At 35.7% G+C, this 17473-nt stretch overlaps 1 protein-coding gene across 1 annotated transcript in view; it reads right to left on the bottom strand.

Moving 5' to 3' along the window:
- Positions 1 to 17473, bottom strand: part of APOB (apolipoprotein B) — a 34975-nt gene that overhangs the window by 12705 nt on the left and 4797 nt on the right. Inside the window, 22 exon segments of the mRNA XM_041420971.1 lie at positions 258 to 634; positions 2353 to 2498; positions 2767 to 2954; positions 3074 to 3249; positions 4493 to 4703; positions 5268 to 5389; positions 5633 to 5815; positions 6037 to 6248; positions 7290 to 7457; positions 8222 to 8413; positions 8705 to 8881; positions 9427 to 9664; positions 10003 to 10214; positions 11663 to 11809; positions 11972 to 12089; positions 12260 to 12487; positions 13278 to 13483; positions 14229 to 14325; positions 14513 to 14637; positions 15603 to 15758; positions 15942 to 16095; positions 17105 to 17250. Of these exon segments, the coding sequence (XP_041276905.1) occupies positions 258 to 634; positions 2353 to 2498; positions 2767 to 2954; positions 3074 to 3249; positions 4493 to 4703; positions 5268 to 5389; positions 5633 to 5815; positions 6037 to 6248; positions 7290 to 7457; positions 8222 to 8413; positions 8705 to 8881; positions 9427 to 9664; positions 10003 to 10214; positions 11663 to 11809; positions 11972 to 12089; positions 12260 to 12487; positions 13278 to 13483; positions 14229 to 14325; positions 14513 to 14637; positions 15603 to 15758; positions 15942 to 16095; positions 17105 to 17250 (3979 nt within the window).

Below are 17473 nucleotides of genomic sequence, written 5' to 3'. Positions count from 1 at the left end.
AATGCCTTCAGTTTTGAAGGACATTTTCTTCTGTAAGGAACACCCAGGAAAATATGGACTGTAAAAGTCTTAACTGAATTAAACTGACTTCAGCTTCAGTGCCTGAATAAACAGACACACCTAACATCTTTAAGATCGAAGGGAAAGTGATTTCACCTGTCTTTAAATAAGTGCAGGCAAATGACTGTACCTGATATAAGGGATACAAAATAATTAAAGTAGGTTTGCAAATATTGCAGTATAGCAAACACTCTTACCTTTCACACTGTAGGAAAGCAGTTCAAGAACTGAATCAGCATTTGTGTTATAGGTAGCTTTAACGCTGGTCGCTCTCTCTGTGGTGCTGTTAGTCACGGTGTACGCGGCTGTCCAGTTGTAATAGTTGCTGTACACGTTAGCAGAGACCTCTAACTTGCCCAGCAAAGGCACATGGAAAGGGTAGGATTTTGGAACAGTAAATGTTGGGATTCTGTACTCCTGAGATGGCACACTTATTCCCATGGACTCCACTACCAGAGGAGGTGTTTTAACAGTCTTCGGCATCCATATCTCATCAGATGATTTTCCCGCAAATGGCAGTGGAATATCAATTACAAAACTGTTTTTATTGAAGTTGTATCTGACCCGGCCCTCACTGGAAAATAAAGATAACTCTGTTAGAACTAAGTTCATAAAGCATATGTTTTCATGATTTCCTCCTCTGCCCAAGATACTGAGCTTACTTACATGCTTATATCAATATCCTGACTTTAGTTTTAGAGAGAAATGTAATGATCAAACATTAAAGTCAACATTTTCAAGCACTCATTCATCGGAATTTATCAAAAGTATTTTTGGTACCAGGGAATTGTTTCAATGTTTTTTTTCTCTTATTTCATAAACAAAGGGACTTGTAGGTAAAATAAAAAAAAGTGTTCCAGAATCACTGGCACACTTGTGGGATGCTGAGTAACAGAAAAATGCAATTATGTTTTTTTAAAAAGTGATGTATTCTTAGAGAAATGCATGAAATCATATTAGTGTTAAGTATTTATCTATATTTCCCATTACAAGCATTTCAAAAGGTTCATTGAAATATTCAGCCTTTTTTTTTTTTTTATTCTGAATAAAAGGAAATAAAAATCTAAGTATGTGACCAGGAACCAGGACTGGAAAATGGATCGTTGGCTGAAAAAACGTAATTAGGAAAAGGCAACACAGAAGGAAACTTGGCCTTAATTTCTGAATGAACAATAAGCTGGCAAAGATACTTTTCTTGTTTTCCTAACTGGTCTTTCATATTGCAAAATCTTTAATTTTTACACTTAGAGCTACATCCTAAGATGAAAATTAAGCAAAAGCTTTTGATATTTGTTCCTTTACAAAAAGATTACAAATTTACAAAAGGAAATTTGTTCCTTTAAAAAGTTACATAAAAGAGCAGTAAAAAACCCTATTATTATTATTATTATTATTATTATTATTGACATTATTATTATTATTATTATTATTATTATTATTATTATTATTATTAACACAGATGACAACAACCTATGAGAAAACAGTTTTTTCCTTGCTTACACTTAGCTCAGGGGCACAATGGCAGCAATAGAGATGTGTATCATTAACACACCATATCATATTAGCACAATGAAAGATAATACATGGAAAAACAGATCTAAGAGATACAAAAGTGAAGACTTCTCCATTTGTTTTTGTAATCCAATCTTACACTAGCCTCTCTTGTCCTCTGCATTTATTTCAGCATTTCATTTCTACGAAATTTAACAGACGGGTAATGACATTCATACAAGTCCTGTGAAACTCTATTAGGTAGAAGAGATGGGACCAAACTAGTGCAAGCATCCAGTCCGTATGTGTGCAACTTCCCTCTGAGCACATCAGGCATGGGAGGAGGCCAGGTTGCTCTACTGCTGGAGGTTAACCAGTATGTCTAGGGGAATGGAAGAACTGTCCAACAGGACTGCATAGGAAAATGCAGAGCTATGAGGGTTATGGCTGAAGTGTCAGTAGGGATGTAGGATACAAATCTCTGAGAAACTTGGCTTCAGTATTTCTGTGGCTTAAAGACTGTTGAATGCTGTATTTTTATTCAGTATGCCTTATAATATAATACAACACTTTGGGATCTATTCATATACTACATGAAGTCAAATCTGTATCAAATATGTGCACCAATTCCTCCTTTCATTTCTCTGACCATAAAGTTCTTTGTTATGATTCCAATTTTATGCTAACGTTTACAGCAATTCCATGCTGTTTTATAAAACCAAAGCACAATAAAGTAACACTAAAATGTGAACAAATATCTGTTTTCAATTTCCTGTTTCATATCCTAATTTCATTCCCTACCTTTTCAGGAAAAGTTCTTCAGGAATGGTGACAACAGGCAGGTTGAGTTTCTGAATGTTCAGTTCCTGCAGTGCACTTAGTTTGTCTTGCAGAGTCTGGGCATAAGGGATATCTTTTGATGTCTTTTGCAGCCAGGTGTTGGTTGCCTGCAATGAGGAGAAAAGTTTTTCAAAGTAAATAAAAAGTTTTGGGATTTCCCAGCGAAGGTATTTGAAAGTTATTTGAACTACCCAAATACTGGGGTCAAGCTACCTACTAAAGTGACTCATTCTATCAAAGCTGGAAATACATAGCTTATTCAACAGGATGAGTGGTTTTACAAGTAGTTCTTATTTTAGCTTTCATAGGGGAGGCAAGAACTCCTCAGGGCTATGTACTGAAGCTGTAATATCTACTGCAGGTTGAAAACCATACCACAATAAATTGTGACACGATATGTCGCAGTGTCATGTCTGTATGAGCCACTTTCCGATCCAGAAGTTCATTGGTATGCTTCTCTAGAGTTTTTGGGTAGTCTGAAAAGTCAACTGGGAAGGCAGAAGACAGTCTTTTCACAGCAGCACTGACACCTGAATTCCACTCTAGCTCAACTTTCTCAGCATCTAAAAATTTTAAAAAGGGTAAAATTAGTACCATTCTTTTTTTGAGAAATACTATAAACTAATGTAAAAAGATGCTTAAATTTACAAGTTGTGTATGTGGATCATGTTTTTGCCCCTACCATATCTGAGAAGAAGTCTTTTTGAAATTGAGTTTCCATGAATTGTTGCAGTTGAGCTTATTTGAAGATATCCTTTGTTTGGTGAATAATTAACCAATGCTTCACTTCTAAGTTCGGTTTCCAGGTGAGGAAAAGAAATGGTGCCTCTTAACATTGCCTCTTCCACACCAGCATACCTGTGAAAGAAAAAATATATGCAAATAAAAATATTTAATTGTATTTTTTCAGGAGTATTTTCAGCATTTAAATCTATAGCACAGGCATAATAGGTGTTATAAAAAAAAATTAGATTGAATCAAATTTGTAAACATTGTTCTAATTCAATTAATATTTTCAGCTTCTGCTAGTTACTTTGAAAAACCTGTGGTAGACTATTATAATGCTACTGTGCAGATACACACAGTAATGAGTCTGTGTTAATTTCAAAGGAGTGAAAAAGATGGAAATATGTACCTGTCCTGTTAAAGTTGTAACTGAACCAAATTCTAAATGCCTTACTCAAGCTGAATTCTCTACTCAGGATACAGACTGTGGCCATGAATCACAGAGAAACACAACACTTGGCAAAATATATTATGCCAGTGGGCTTAATTTTCCTTTATTCGCATTTATTTTATATCTCTAACTTTGTTGACTCGAGCAAACTTCTAATGTTATGTTAGTGCAAATAAAAGGGAATTGAGGTCTCTGACATCTGTCCAAAGCTCCCACTGATATCAGAGGCAATTCTACACGAACAGCAAAGACAAAGACTCCCTGGGGCACCATCAAGATCACAGAATTCCATGGAAGATTGAGGTTTATTAAAGAATGTGATCAGCCCATTTCACCATGGGCTTGTGAGGCAGACAATTTTAGAAACCCTGGCAGGCTGAACATTTTTGTTAGCTCCCCTGTAGATGTTCCCGGAAATATTCTCATCGAGAAGCGTGGGAATTTTTACAGGAAGCTCTCAGTTATTTTTGGTTTTGTTTCTTACTGAGTGCCATTAGATTTCTTCATGGGGAGATGTAATAACTTTTTTTAGAGCCAAACATATCCAGTAAAAGATAATACCTCTCTGAACAAACCTTGCCTTGTTTATATCCTTGGATTATCACACCTGCAATAACAGTAGTACAACGCATTCTTGTACTCATGTGTGTGCAAACATGCAAGAACTACCTCAAGGAACTTGTAATTGAAATTATATCTATAGGTATAGTAGGAAAGATCAGTCAATGTGTTATATGTATGCATTTGATTACTATTACAAATAAAATACTTCGAAGTTTTTTATAATGGGGTTTCAATGGCAAGTTTATCTGTCTCTGTATTTAAGAAATTTCTCCAAAATGAGATAAAATTTTGCTACATTTTTACACCCAGTGAAACCTTTTCAAAGGTAAGTTTTAAATTCTAAATGTTTTCCTGATATACCTTATCTGGCCAGTAAGAGTTACTTCTGTAATCTTATTGTTGTTGACATCTAAGACAAAGGTGTATGCTTTCTTCCCAGAAATGGATTCATCAGTAATTCTGAAGTTTGTACCAAAGTCAACACCAACATCTGGAATCTGGACATCACTGGTCAAAATCTTTTTTCCTCTGTTGTACCTGAAGGTCAATGTTGCCTCATGCTGGTTTACACCTAGAAAATATAATGCAATTTGGTTATTCACAACTATGGAATCTGTTTGGACTTTTCTTAAAAGAAGAACAAAAAAGAATCAGCTGACAATTATATCCCACTAAAGATCTAACACAACTTTTAATGAGCCTGATTAGCAACTAGGTCATCTTCTTCTCATCTTCTAAACACACCATGGGCTGACCCACCAACTCATCAATACTTTTGTTATTTAAATGACCCCACAGATTTTTTGTATGCTTTCACTCCGTATTTCATAAGAAACATATTTTTCTCTTGCTTATATAGACCCCCTGAACATCTCCTCTTCCTTGCTTCCATTCACCAACATCACACTTTTATTAAAATCATGCAAAATACAAAATCGGACTCTCATCATGAAAATCTTGCACTGGGATTACATGAAAGGAAATGTAGTTAAATTGTGGGCCTGCTTGGGTGTGAAAATGGTATTCTATCTTACATGGTTAAGAATACTATTAAGATTATTAATAAAAATGTCTTTTCTGTAAAATGACAGTTCAAAACTGAGAAAAACCACACAGGTTTTTTTTTGACTCTTACCTTCTGCCTGGACAGCAAACTTTAATGTGTCTATCTGGTCATTTCCCTCTCTCTGCAGTTCATAGTTTGCACTTGCAGAGTATTCCTTTACTTCGCCTGTGGACACTAATTCAACCTCAAATCTACAGGAGTAAACAAATGTCTTATGAGTAATGTTTTTGTCCATGACTACAAACAGAAGAAATCATACATACAAATCATATCATACATAGAAAGAGCTCTCAACAGCTCTCTTTCTGAGCTGCTGCTGCTGCCAGTAAGCTTTGAAAGATTTTTAAAGGTAAGCTTCATGCGAGAGATTACTGGAGACTAAGCGGGAAGGTAGTTAGCACAAAATAAACATAGTTTAAGTTGACATGACTTACCTGGATTCTCCAGTCAAGGGAAAGTATGGAACTGTCTCTGTGTCAGTGGAATTAGGGTACAATACTTTGGTGCAGAAATTTAGGCCAGGAATGAAAGGCTTACAAGAAGTTGAGGTTTCTTGGTTCTCTACCAGAGTTGGAATCTCTTCAGTTTTGGCTGGAGACACCAAATGCAGCGTATTGCTAGAACAGAAAAGTCAGTAATTTATTCCCAGGACAAGTGCTCAGATGTCCTATTAACACAGTTACTTCTGAATAAAAATCGCTTATTAATTTAGGGGCTAACTGACATAGCATCTGGCATTAAATGATGTGGGTATTATTAGTGATAATTATAATTTAGTGTAGTGAGCCATTTGCTCTCTCTAAAATTAATGTAAGTAGTTCATTTCAGTTCTCATTACCTGATACTGAGTAGTTTTACTGGACTCTTCGGAGCAGGAATGCTGAATTTCAATTGTCCAGCTTTTACACTAATATGTGCTTCTATTCCAGATTCATGGAATATATTAGAATTCATCTCCACACCACTTCCAGCAAATTCAGGCATGTTTATTCCCAGGTGTGTCACAAACTCAACTGCTACTGAAGGTTTAGCAATGAGATCTGCTTGCATCTATTTAATAAAAACAAAATGGGGTATTTATTTCCCTGATACACTTCTTGCTGGTTATACAAAAAAACCCCATACCACTCCTGTTAATACTCATGCTTCAGAAAGATTTTGTACATAGAGCTACTTGCATGTATTTTTAAATCTGAAGACAACAGCAAGTTCTCCATTGTAAGAAATAAAATAGCAGTTTTCAAAGACAATGAGCAAACTGTTTTACAAAAAAGAAATCAATCCAAGATTTGAATTTCTCTAAACACACACCGGCTTATTGTCAAACTTTTGCTTTTGCCGTTAAGAAAGAAGGGACAGAATGCAAAATTCTGGAAAAGATTCCAAAGCCAACTGAAGGGCAACAAGTACTAAATGTGAGTATTTATTTCTTATTTTTATTTAGATCTTGTATGTGGTAGAAAATGAAAACGTTTAGATTAACTCAAACTAATAAGAAATTCTTACAAAACATTGACTAGGTTAGAGCAAGGCAGTTATTAGAACTGTAAAAAGGAGTACAAACATTTATTTTCTTTTAATTTGTGTAATTAATTTTGTGTCGCATGCCTTTTCCTTGTTACAATTTTAAGATGTTTCCTCTCAGGTGAAAAAATATTTTACTTGACTCAATTTTCAACATTTCTTTTAACTGCTAATCAAATTTTTTCTCTTTCAATTTGCCACAACAAAATGTTTTGTTAACTTTTAGGCTTGAACAGCAAATTCACATACTGTAGCTTTTGTACTGTTGTATTTTGAATGCAGGGGGAGAGAAAGAAAAGATCAACAAGTTTTCTTTTTGAAAGTGGTTGAAATACTAGTAATTCATAAATGTTATTATGTCTCATTTGTAATTTATTATATGCATTACCTCTTAATCTAATTTAAATGTCATCCACACATTAACCAAAGACCTCTAATGAGTTAGGGTTTTTTAATATTGAGAACATTTTGCAATCTTTAAAATGTTTCTAGTGTTACAATTTAATCCATAAACTAAAATGTAGATTATTGGGAGGAGAAAAATTACAGACAACTATTGGGACTTACGCTTTTTTGATGAAGCTTTGCAGCTACTCTTGCCCCAGGTGTTGTTATCCCAGACAAGGCAAACTTCAGTTGCAAACCTGCTCCAGTTGGAAGCTCAAACTCATTGTCCATGAATAGGTAGTGGATAAATAGATCCCTGTCAATACCTTTTGAGATGGCTTGTGCAATCTGGGAATCAAACAAAGAAATGAACACTAATAAACCCACACCTTGGAATATGCACATTTTGTATTTTTCAAACTGATCAGGGAATGACTGCAACTCTATAATCCAAAAGTTAATTTCATACAGAGTAAGAATCTAATTTCCACAGATTCACTGCTTCAAAAAATATACTAAAGACTGTCAGCAAAATCTGAACTTTAAATGAATACCAGATTTTTTACCAGCCTTGACACACACGTTATCTACCTTAACATACACATAAAAAGGTGAATTGGTTTAGGTACCATGTAATATTCTGGTTTCCCCAAAGTCAATGGCAAAAGATTATTTTACTTCAGTGAAAGAAGGATATTACCAAATATTCCTAAAATGTACTACATCTTTTTTTTTTTTTTTTTTTCTTTTTTAACATGACAAGGATGACATTTTTAATATTAAAACATATTTACATAATTAAAAATTTAGTCATGTAACTTAATGGCCAGTACCAAAGTTTTTGGGAATTGTTCCAGTAGACATCTCAATAATACAATATGAGCTGAACTTTCCCTTTTCCCTTCCCCTCACCAATCCTCTAGGACTCCACTTGGTTATTGAGGAGTCTTCATAGATATCTCAGTCCTTCAACATAAGTCTGGATATTTTATTTTAAATAATTTTACTGTCATGCTGGTATCAAATATTTTTACATAATACAATCTAAATCTTAAAAAAATCTGTTTGAAAAGAAAAAGGCGATAATGCACAGTGCTGCATCAGAAACGTACCATTTCAGGAACAGTCTGAAGAGTTTTAACACTCTTTAAAATCAAGCTTCCCAGCAGTTTAAAATCATTGAGTTTCATGTACCCAAGTTCTTCTCCCAGGATCCTTAGATATGCTCTTCCTTCCGGAGCTTCTTTGCTGCCCAATTCTTTTATCAGTTTTTCAAGGTTGAGTATTATTCCTTTCACAATATCCTGAAAATTCAGTCAGAAAGCAATACAACATTTATAAGAAGCATGTGAGGTCATTTATCTAGAACAGGTACTTTGTGAATGTCAGCTACTCTGCACATACACTTATAGATTTCTCTTCATACAAAGATCCCTCCAAATACAATTAAGAAAACACATTGTTAAATAACATTAAGGATTTCTGTTTATCTCACCATAGAGGAGAAGGAACATATAGAGTAAAGCACTAAGTTTTGTAATTACTGTGTAAAAATAAGAATGCTGTGCTGCACAAAGAATGTTTTCAAGCTGTACCTGATCCTGCTTGCCATCCTGTGAGTAACCAAAATAGTCAAAAAGTGCCTTGGAAACCTTCTCTGGCACTTTGCCATCAACCCAGTACAAGGCCTTGGTTGCAGTGTCTGGGAAAAATCCATTCTCTCCAAACAATGCTTCCAGTGTTGGTTCAAATCCCTTTCCATCCAAGCCAAGCTGAAATGAATAGAAAGGACAATGCATAACTGAGACAGTTGTCTCTTTTTCTTTGGAACTTTACAACAAAGAGACTTTCTGGGGAGCAAAAAATGCATTTAAAATGTATCCTGGAAGCCCATGACTGTTAGCAGAAGATATGGAACACTATGTCTCATAATTAATTTTATTTGTATGGTGAGGTTCAACAAAAACCTATGCATAGGTTGTATCTCACTTAAAATCTACTATGAGTACTTCAGTGTGCCAGTAATGATTCATTAGCACAAAGTCAATTTGTTCTGGATGGGTTCATTTTACCCTGAGCCCTTTAATAACTTCAACAGGGTCGTCCATCCAGTCAGTGGCAAGTGACATCACATAATGAATGGCTTGCTCTAAAGCCCATTGAGACCAAATCAAAGTCCCCTTGTAGTCACAGTGATCTTTAGACTTCTCCCAAGGCTTTTAAAAAAATACATTATTCACGGAAAGTTGTTATAAGAAAACAGAAATGAGAAAGAAAGCAGCTGAATACTAGCAAATGTTTTTGATAATTGTTGTACCTCAAAGACATCACTTGGGTCAAATCCATAGGCATGCAGGGTGGTTTTCAGCATGGTCTCCTTAGGAACATAGCTGTTTGAATCAAATATCATATTTCCTTCTACTTTGGCAGAGATGGGGTCAATTCCAGGTACAGAAACTCTTTTTGAAATCTGATAATTTTGTGAGAATTTTCTGAAATCTTTGGCTGGTGGGAGCTGATTTCCTTTCAGAGCTTCTTCAACTCGGCTTTTCAGACTAGGGAAGAAGATAGCAATTAAAATATGATTAGTATATATTCCAAACACTCATTTAGTCTTAGTTAAGGGATTTTTTTTATGGCTTTGCAGACATTCATACAGCTGTGCTGATTGCTAATGGATTGGTCTCTGCACATATTTAACAGTAAACATAAGACTTAAGGAAAAGACTATAATCTGGCACTGTCCTGACAAAGCCAATTTACTCAGCTGATGTGCTTGTACAAATAAACAGAAAAACCAGTCAAAAATTCCACTGCTAGTGAACTACTACTGCAACTATGGTAAAAACTTTTTTCTTCCAATGAGACCAATATACACCTAAATTTCACTTACTCTTCGATGCCCAGTTCTTCAGAGTCCAGGATGTTGGCAATGTGTGAGGCAACAAAGCTTTTCACCTGCTCACTCTTCTCCTTTGTGAGTAGTCTCAAAATCTTTGCAAGATCACTTGGAGAGGGATTTTTCATCACTAGGAGATAGGATGCCAGACGTTTTTCTATGGGTGCATCCAGTTCTTGGAAAGCTTTGAGAAGGGCTGAACGGTCCTACACAAATAGAGAAAGATTTGAATCGATAAACTGGCTCACGGATAATATTCCTAAAGCCTTTTGGGAATATATAGGTTGGAAGGGACCCATAAGGATCACTGAGTCCAAGTCTTTAGTGACTGCATACCTATTTTTGTACTTTATTTCTACAGCTTACCACCACAGTTTCTTTGAAGCTATTTTGTTAAACTTTCTTTTGCTAGAAAATATTATAGAAGGTATGGCTTTATTAAAAGTGATTTTCAGAGAGTCAGAGGATCACAGAATCATTTGTATTGGAAGGGACCTTTGAAAACCATCTAGTTCCAGCTTCTCTGCCATGGGCAGGGACACCTTTCACGGGACCAGGCTGCTCAAAGCCCGATGCAGCCTGGCCTTGGACACTTCCAGAGATGGGGCATCCACAGCTTCTCTGAGCCAGTGCCTCACCACCCCCACAGTAAAGAATTTATTTCTAATATCTAATCTAAAACTACTCTCTTTTAATTTGAACCCATTCTCCTTTGTCCTGTCAATAAATGGTCTTGCAAATAGTCTCTTTTATCCTTTATTTTCTCATATTTTAAACTTGTTTTTCCCCTCTTTTTTCCCCTTATATTTTTTGTTTGCCTTTTTTTTTTAATCTTTTGTTTTTTATCTTGTACATACAAGTTACACTTTTACTTAAGAATTCTATTTTTGATCATTGGGAATCATATGTGCAGACAAATTGTCAAAATTTGGAAAAAAGATAATTCTATTTAGGAAAAGAAGATGCTCAAAATCTACTGCTACAGGAAAATTAAAAACATTAATTAAAACTAGTTTAAAACTAAGTAATAATTAAAAAAATTAAATGTATTAAACTTTAATTTAATCAGAGGATATGAGTTTCAGGTGTTTCCAGTCTCCCAGACCTTTTAAGCCTTGTTTGGAAACAGGAGCATATGTTTTAGAGAAGAAATTTTTCAACATTGAAACTATCTCACCATACTGAGCAGAAATGCTCTGTATAATGACATCTATTCTGTAAGGGATGCTGTAATGTCACGCATTGTAAACATCCATCTACCCAGTACAGTTAACAATGATAACAAAACACCAGTATAAAACAGGAATATGACTTTTTTTCTTGGTTAAATATATTTAAGTCTGGGGTAATTAATTAGTTAACACCACCTTTAAACAAGCAGAACTCCACTTAAGACACTAAAAGGAGTAGATCCCTTTTAAACTGAGACTAACTATACAAAGAAACTGCATCTCAAAAGAACAGCACCCACTAAGTCAGGAGGTTTCCCAGCTATGTGTATGTAAACTTACTGAAGGGGTTCTGAAAAGCTGGCTCCAGCTAAAAGGGAGATAACAGAACTGAAACAATGGGAATAGCTTTGCATATTCAGTAACTCCTGTGAACAGTCAAGGTGAACTGAGAACAGCTCATCCTGGTTCTTGCACCAATTTACCTCTTCAGTAATTGTCATTTTCCTGAACGCCTGGATGGCTGCTTTCTGAACTGAAAGTGATGCAGCTTCATTTCTGATACATGTCTTCAGAGAAGATTTCACACTGGGTTTAGCTTTCTCCATTACTGCACCCATGTTTCCAATAGCCTGGCAGAGAGGAAAACACAGAAAGATGATAAAAACTTCCTCTCCACTAAGAGAAGTAGAGTAATATATGTGATAATATAATATAGTATAATATAATACAACATAATATAATATTAGCATTATAATAATAGCCTGCATAAGGAAATAAGGAAATAAAAATACCCGAAGTGTGAGGTATGTGAGTTCATCTTCCCCAGAACAATCAGTGCCAAGCAGTGATACCATGAAGTCTGCAACATCTGCTATTTCTTCTGTCACAATCTTCTTCTCATTGTAGAACCTAAAGAAATAGATAAATACATCACAAACACAAGAAGAAATTGGGAAATGTCTATATTTTATTCCTAAAGAGCAAATACATTAAAATAAAAATATCCTCCAAAAGTGAACACTCTTAGGGTTTAATCAAAGCACTGTAATTTTGTACAATTGCATGCTGTCATTACTTACTTAGTAACAGAATGACTCAAGCCATAAAAGGAAGCTCTACTTGGCTGATACTGGGCCATGTTAAGAATTTCCCGTATTCTTTGTGGAGTTGGAGAAGGCAACAGTCCCAGGGTGTATGTGACCAGGTCTGCCACAAGTGGATTCACATTTCCAGTTCTCAGGATCTGAAGGATTGCGCTGTAGCACTCTGGAGTCCCACACTGGGCCAGGGCTTGGACAGAGATGGAGCTGAAAGGAGAAGAGATGACTTGTATTAATTAATTCCCTGTTTGCAGTTATCACTGCATGTTGACAGTTTGAAACAAACATATGGCATGTTTATTAAGGTTTTTTAATATAAATGATGTAAGCTTGTGTTCGTCTGGAAGCAAATTATGCAAATTCTTACCAAAAAGAAACTTCTTGGTTTTACAAGTAATACCAATGACCCAATTAAATTAGAACAAGTATTAACAATATGATCAGTACATGGACGTATCTTTTTTTTTTTCCTTCACAACAGACTTTTCCACAACTTTAAGTATTATCATCGAATATATTGACCCATACTGAGGCTGTAGCTCCTTTACAGATGGAGGACATAAAGGATATGTAACCTGGCTCAAGTCCAGCTCGGACAAAAGAGTAAGGGTGTGGAGTGGAGCGCAAGGTCAGACCAAACTAGCACTCTTCCATGTCTGCAGAAGTCTCACACTCAAAACTATTTCTAGTTCTTTGCTATAAGTCACACTTGGGGGTTTGGAATTGCAGCCATTGTCCTTGAGCAAAGCTGCATGACAGATATTTGGCTATAAAAACGCATCCAAAGGATTGTGTCAGACACACACAGCTGGCTTGATGCTCCCTTCCTTATTTCCCTCTCTGTTTAGTTCTCAGAACACTTATCTTTCTGAAAGACACTCATTACATTCAGTACACCTCTAATTTAAAACTATTTGCAGAAAATCATCAACCATAGAATGGTTTTGCCAGGTCATTGATGTGTGGTGTTCTTGCACTGTGAACTACTGAAACACACCTTGAGGTTTCCATCATCTTTGGCACAAGAGAGCCAAGAGTGCTGTTGTGTAAACTCCTCAGCCCAGAAACAAATCTGTAAAAGAGTCTTGCTCTCTGCTGGTTCTCCTGGGAGGCTGCAAGTTTCTGCATTTCCTGCAGGGTTTTCAGAACAGCATCGCCCTGCCTGGGCAGCTTGGCATCTGTACTTTCCAGTGCAAGTCCCTTCTCTTCCAGTGCATCTATGAAATTAGAAAAAAATTGCATTCTTTATGTCTTTATAAGGGACCTGTGTTCATTTTTATCTTCTGTCATACATTCAGTATAAACACAAAGTCTGTACATTATTTAATATGATAACTGTTGAAGTTTAACAGCTGAGCAGTTTACAAAAATAATGCTGTGGAATTTAACATGATTGTCCCAAAAGTTGAATATTTGAACACATTCTTTTATATTTTCATGAAGATTATTCCTTAACACCTCTCATATATTCCTTAACACTCTCATTAAAGCATATTTTGCTTTTTAAACTATTAATAAATATATGTTATAAGAAATATTTTATGACTGGGATTAACAGCTGCAGGTCAGAAAAGTATGTTTCAGAACAAAATATACATACTAATAATGGATTGTTTACATTTGGCACTGAAGCTAAAGGATGCTTAAGAAATTATGGGTAGCTGAAAAGGGTAATTTCCAATAAGATTAAAATTACTTTTCAAGCAAATGATACATTTTTAATTTTTAAAGAAGAATTTTAAAATGAAAACACAATGATTATTTAAAATTAGGGTTTTTTTAAACTTCTTGGGTTTTTCCATTTTATACTCAAACTTTTCCTTACTAAGTTGATAAAATTTCATTTAAAATGATGAGTTTATTTGGTCCCCTCATCTTTAATTACTTCACTATGAAAAAAATTGTCCCTGTATTTGTATTTTGTCTCTGTATTTATAATATTGAGAACTTCAGCTATACCTCCATCAAAATTTTTGTTAGTGATCTTTGGGGTATCTTCAAGCTTCAGAGTCTGGTTGACCTCTGTCATGATACCATAGCGTTTTCTAGGAAAGAAAGACAAATTTAGTGCTTTAGTTAAGTCCAAGTGCTTTTACAAGGTCTTGACAGGCCTCCTGTCTTCTTAAAACCAAAATGTCCATTTAGGGATGTAGTCAGGGCAGAATGTGATACATCACCATTTAAAATGGATATTTATAAATATAGGCTCATAATAAATAGTGAGCAACCTACTTGTATGAGGAAGGCAGAAACAGGTGTTTTTCAGCGCAGACAACATCTCTTATGTGCCTTTTCTTTGCATCAATATTGTAATGACAGAACTGAGTGCTCTTCAGGAGGGCAGATAATGGGGTGTTCTGTAAAATAAATAGTTTGGCAGTCAGCTTACTGAGTAGAATAGGAAACAATCATAGTTTTAAAGGCTGACAGAGTTTTACTGTAAGATTAACAGTTACATGTTGGAAATGGAGGTGCATAACTGGAATCATTCTTACACAAAGACAAAATTGTGCCAGTAACAATCTTTGGACTTAAGACTCTTCTCAGCAAAAATCCCACTGAAATGTTCCCTCAGGCCTTATTGAGGTGCTTGGGTTAGTAGTTGCTTCATGATTGATCCCCTGCTGCCTACAACAAAGGCTCCTTCATGAAAACAATTTGTAATTTTTGGAATAGTTCAGTCCCCTTGTAACAACTGTGATGTTCAGTCTCATGACACAAATTTGAAAGATTTCTACAAAAAAGCTGTAGAAGTGGTAGAAATGATAAAAGGTGTTTTCCGCATTATATGAAACCATTTTTTGTTTTTAGTTAAAACATCCAAAAACACAGATGCCATCATATCAGAAAGAAATCTGACAATATGCATGCAAGCAACTCCATCTGATCATTGTGGACTAACAGGTAGACTGAGCATTTTGTCAAACCACTTACTTCAGGGTATCTAGAGCCCTATCCTCCTGGACCTTACACATACTTTAGAGTTTTGGAGGTCTGCACATTTTAGATAAAATTAGAATTTTGAAAATTATGACCTAATTTGGCTATGCTCTGATAGATTATTGAATAATCAATAGTACTAACTCCAGATATGAAAAGCTCTCATTTAAAATAGAGAAGAACATGAAAGAAGGTAATTTCACTCTTACTCTGTTTTTCTCTATTGACAGCCAACAATGCTGCAGTCTGATCTAACGGAAGGGTGCAGTAAAATTATGTTTTCAAAAAATAAATATAAAAGTAGTCATGGTAGTGATATTTATCATTTTAAGTGCAGGTGTGAAAAATGTTTTAATTATATAATTTTTAATGGCATACTTACTAGTCCTTTTACAATGGCAATGGGGCTGACATGATCTCTGATGGGACTGAAGTTTTCACAGCCTTTCAGGTACCTGGTAATTGAAATATCTTCTGCAACATTCCCTTTTCTGGATTTGAATTCAACTTCACTGTCACACTTTCCATACACAGTATCCTGGAAAGAAGAAAGGAGTCAGTGGCTTTGCTCATGCTGTCAGACATTTTCTGATCTACCTGAAAGGCACCCTTTCTGATCTGAATGTCCAGGCCTTTTGAAAATGATGTTCAGGAATAACTGTTTAGGTGAGCTTTTTTCCATTGGCTGAAACAATAAAGTGAATGCTTTCAGAAGACCTACCATTGGAATTGTTTTTATGTTTTCCACTGTTTCTGTTGGAACAAGGAGAGCTGAGATGATGCCTCTCTTGAGGTTCAGTACATTCACAGGCTCATCCTTCTCTGGATACAGCTTGACTTTTGTTCCATCCTGAATGCTGAATTTTAGCTCATTCCTGCCCCCAGAAAAACAACATTAGTATGAAGTCATGTTAAAGTCACACAGTGAAGAACATGTTATCAATAACCTACTGGGCTAGAGATAAAGCATCATGTTTATCTTGGTCTATCATTATTTACTATTCACTGCTCTACTAACAGAAAGTATTACTATTAAAGCAGCAAAATTCTAACCAAGGACATTTTGATTTCGCCAGATTACGTCATCTAAGGGCAAGCAAATACCAAGAGCAATGGCTGAAAGTTGGAATTGCATAAATTCAGAGAGGAGATAAATAAATTTTTAGAATGAGACAATTATTAACTACTGCAATAAACTATGAAATGATGGGAAGGATTCACTACTAGTCTGAGTCTTTAAAGAAAACCTTAACTGTTTTCTGTAAAACATATTTTAACACGGTCTCTAGTTGTATTGAGATCTATAGCTAGTGAGATGAGATGACTACTGAGGCACTGAAAGAAGCATGAAGGTAAATAACTAAAATAGGCACTGACAAGCACTAGAGACTAGCTGGGTAGAGGGAGTAGAAGAAATTATTTACATAGGGAAAAGACTAGCTACACAGGCTGTTAGAGATTGGGATTGGAAATCTGGATTTCAATCTCAAATACCTTTCTATTGCACAGTCTGTTAGCAAAGGAAAATTATCTTAAACCAGCTGAGTGCAGCCATTTGAGAATGTGCTTACAAGAAGGAATAATAATTACACTTGCAATAATCTTTTGGGGCACTACCCAACAACTTCTGTGGATGACAGAACTGAAGAAACCATTCCAGCTGAAAATGTTGTATGTAAAATTCCCTTCCCTCCTGGCAATTGAGAACTATGTTGACTCTTAAGTATATCAGGCATTGTTCTGCTGTAGAACCAGCTTACAAATCTATCATGTTATCATGAAATGTGTTCCATGCCTAGAAAAACATAATCAGGGTGGACTGTTTACACTGCAGCCTGTTCCATGCTAAGGTCCCAAGTATTGATGATAATTGACATTGCTTACTTTGACATGGCATTTGCAAAGTCCTCAGAGTTCTTGGACTTTTTCAGAATAGCCCTTCCCTCAGTGTCAACACCAAATGTCTCCCTCAGGGAGCAATGCATTGTCCTCAGGATGAAGCGGCATAGCTGGGGTACCTCCAGCTCAACCTGAAAACACAAATATTATACGTCATTCTTTTTAGCAATATCACATCTCCAGGATCACCCTGCTGCTGCTTTGAAAATTCCTTGGGTTTTGTAAAGTCTCAGGATCACCCTGCTACCAGCTGTTGGGAAAGACTCCAAAGTGCTCTAAATAGCTTAAGGTAACTCCATGGAGGAGATAAGAGGGCAAATATTTGCTTGGCTAATAGCATGGATCATACTAAGT

This window comes from Onychostruthus taczanowskii, unplaced genomic scaffold (assembly GCF_017590055.1).
Source record: "Onychostruthus taczanowskii isolate IOZ18803 unplaced genomic scaffold, ASM1759005v1 scaffold11, whole genome shotgun sequence".
Classification (NCBI taxonomy): domain Eukaryota; kingdom Metazoa; phylum Chordata; class Aves; order Passeriformes; family Passeridae; genus Onychostruthus; species Onychostruthus taczanowskii.
This window is presented reverse-complemented; position numbering and strand designations above follow the sequence as displayed.